Source organism: Pinus tabuliformis, chromosome 6, assembly GCF_031772625.1.
Source record: "Pinus tabuliformis cultivar Carrire ecotype Pingquan chromosome 6, CPIR1, whole genome shotgun sequence".
NCBI classification, from domain to species: Eukaryota; Viridiplantae; Streptophyta; class Pinopsida; order Pinales; family Pinaceae; genus Pinus; species Pinus tabuliformis.
The window spans coordinates 1,633,137,098-1,633,140,373 of NC_142292.1; the positions used below are offsets into that span (position 1 = coordinate 1,633,137,098).

General features: G+C 34.1%; 1 protein-coding gene across 1 annotated transcript; it reads left to right on the plus strand.

Moving 5' to 3' along the window:
• The first annotated feature begins 298 nt into the window (after positions 1–298).
• Positions 299–3,009, plus strand: LOC149265181 (uncharacterized). The gene is made up of 2 exons (XM_089392125.1): positions 299–2,228; positions 2,365–3,009. Exons 1-2 carry the CDS (start codon positions 399–401, stop codon positions 2,713–2,715), a joined length of 2,181 nt encoding a protein of 726 aa, XP_089248251.1. The 5' UTR covers positions 299–398; the 3' UTR covers positions 2,716–3,009.
• The last annotated feature ends 267 nt before the right edge of the window (positions 3,010–3,276 follow it).

Below are 3,276 nucleotides of genomic sequence, written 5' to 3' on the forward strand. Positions count from 1 at the left end.
AAAAAAAGAAAAAAGAAAAAAAGAATTCGTTAGAATCACAAGTTTGAACTGTATAGTCTATTGAATTTAAATAGCTCAAAAGTTTTTAAGAACCTGCATCCATTTATCCATTAAAAAAGCATTTTCAAAAAAAAAAATAACGCTCTCCCTCCTATGCTCGAAGTAAGGTGATTTAGATGTTTGAAAATTTGAAAAAAGATAAATAATTTTATTTTGTTTAAGTTTTCCAAAATTTTCTTTGATTTTCTATTCAAATTTTTAGTTAATTATATTTTTCTAATTAAGTGTCAATTTTTTATTTTATTTTCTGTAACTAATTTTCAAATATAAATTGTGCAGATTAAAATTGGTTGCAGAGGAGAATCATTTATTTCTTATTCCACTCATTTCTCATTGCAATGGAAGAAAGTTCATCAATGTCACAAAGTAGACCACCCCTTTCCCAACAAAAATCTTCCATAGAGGCATCCAAAAAAATCCAAAACAAAGAATATCAAGAAGCAAAAAAAGCCTTTGAGGCAAGGTTATGGGCAGCTGTGAAATGCACTCAATCTTACAGCGGAGGATCAAGTGGATCATCTGGTTCAAAGGTTTGGTTGTGCCCTTATTGTAAAAAACAAAAATCGGGGAATGTAGGAAGAGTTCGATGGCATTTACTTGGAATGGGGAAAAAAGAACAATCAGCTTTATGTGGCAGTGTACCTAAAACAGAAAAAGCTTCTCTAATTAAGCAATTTAATGAACTTGAAAAGCTTAGACATATTGTTGAAGGTTTAGTTCAAGCTAACAACAATCCTAGTGGACTGACAATTGGTGGTCCACACTCTTGTTCTCAACATCAAGTTTCTGTTTCTCACCTTCAAAACTTATGGGATGTAAAAGGAAGGGGAAATCTCGATGCATCCATTGGACGATTTTTTTTCGCAAATGGCATATCTTTTAATGTTTGTAGGTCTCCTTATTGGAAAGAAATGGTAAGAGATCTAGTTAACAATGCTCCTAAAGGTTACAAGCCTCCTAGTTATGAAAAGATGAGGACAACTGTGTTATCTGAAGAGAGGGCTCGGGTTGAAGCTAGACTTCAAGACATTAAAGATAGTTGGAAGGAATCTGGAGTCTCCATTGTCTCAGATGGTTGGACAGATGTTAACCATCGTCCCCTTATCAATATTTTGGTTTCTAGTCCAAAAGGAGTTATGTTTTTAAAATCCTATGATACTACAGGAAAGACAAAAGATGGTCCATATCTAACAGGTCTCCTCAAAGAGGCAATAGAGGAGGTTGGTAGAGAAAACGTGGTCCAAATTGTTACAGATAGTGCCTCAAACAATATCCTTGCTGGTGGGTTGATTGAGGATGAATATCCAACAATTTTTTGGACTCCTTGCTCTGTGCATTGCTTGAATTTGCTCCTGAAAGATATTAATAACATTGCATGGGTTGATAAAACTATAACTGAAGCAAAGATGCTACAACACTTTATTATTAATCATGCAGCATCCATAGCAATGTATAGGAAATATGCAAAACTTCAGCTTCTTCGATGTGCCGAAACTAGATTTGCATCTGCTTTCATTATGCTTCAACGCCTTATTAAAATGCATCAATCTTTGAGAGAGATGGTGGTATCAATGGATTGGCAAAGGTGGAAGGGTTCTCATACTGGGGATGGCCTAAAAGTTGAGGACATTATTATTGGTCTTTCTTCAGAGAATTTTTGGAGGAGAGTGGAGGATATTGTTACCCTTATTACACCTATTGTTTCCACCCTTCGCATATTTGATAGTGATCAACCATGCTTAGGGGATGTCTTTGAGAGCATGGATCAAATGAGAGAGATGATTCATGACATAATGGAAGATGAAAATTCTAGGATTGACAAAGACACCAGAAATGAAGTGTGGGAACTTAGTTTGACAAGGTGGAAAATGCTTCATAGCCCTCTTCATTCAATTGCATTTTTACTCAATCCTAAATGGTTTCATAAGAAACCATCATCAGATGTAGAGGTTATGCAAAACTGGAACACTTTTATAAGTAGGTGTTACAATCGTCAGGATCGCACTGCTTTACGGTTTGAGTTAGGAAAGTATTTGAGATCAGAAGACCACTTTGCAAATGAAGATTGTGCATACAACAGACAACAACTTGGACCCATCGACTTCTGGATACAATATGGTACAGGGACCCCCTTGCTTCATCGTTTGGCTATCCGTTTGCTTTCACAGGTATTCTTAACAACAAATACCTTTAATGTATTGATTTATTGTTTAAACAATTAATTCTAAAGCTCATTTTAGATTATTTATCTTATAAGATTTATTGATTGACTATGACTAACATAATTTTAATTTTATTTTATAGGTGACTAGTTCCTCTGCATGTGAAAGAAATTGGAGTGAATATGCTTTCATCCATTCAACGAAGAGGAATCGCCTAGGCACAAAAATGGCACAAGATTTGGTGTTTGTACATTCAAATCTACGTTTGTTATCTCGACAACAACTAGAATACAAAACTGGACCCACGAGAATGTGGGATTATGGTGGTTCACAAGATGACGAAATTGATGAGCTTCCACTTGAGGTGCTACAAGACAATGCTGAAGACATGCTTGATGATACCATGAAGTCTATTGACCAAAATAATTCTTTTGGAATTGGCTCAAGCTCAACAACTATTCCAGAAAATGAGCTTCAAAATCTAGATTATTAGGTTTACTTGCATTTTGATATGAATTGTTGAAAGTGACTTTAGAGATACATATATATTCAAAAGAACAAATTTAATTATTTATATTTCAAATCTCTTATTCTTATCAATGTTTGCTATTTTCTTGGAATTAATGATGGCTAAATTTTTGGATCTAAAAAATTATTATTTCTTTTTTAAAACTAAATTAGTATTTACAATTGTTTTTTACAATTTCATGAGCAAAAACATTGCAGGTTTATGATTAATGCTTTGTTTATATTGTTCACCTTTAATATGGTGTTTTTCTCTCTCCTCGTTTCTTATATGCGAAACCTCCAAACTTCGTTTCTCGTACCGTTCTCGTTTCCGTTCCGTTTCCCGTTTCTCGTTTCTGGTAACATAGCTTTAGCCATGCCATGAACACGATTTGATTTCAATGCTTTTTGTAGATTGTAACAGAAAAACCATCAATGAAATATCTCCATAAAATTCTAAATCAACAGTGGTCAGCGGTTTCTTATTGACTCTAAACAAGTTAAGGGTTGATTTAAACATATAAATCTTTAAGTTGTTTTCAAGTGA

Bases quoted from the DNA above. Each gene is read 5' to 3' on its own strand.
- LOC149265181 (XM_089392125.1), top strand. From the start codon at position 399: ATGGAAGAAAGTTCATCAATGTCACAAAGTAGACCACCCCTTTCCCAA. The intron at 2,229-2,364 runs GTATTCTTAACA...TTTATTTTATAG, and splicing joins CTATCCGTTTGCTTTCACAG to GTGACTAGTTCCTCTGCATG.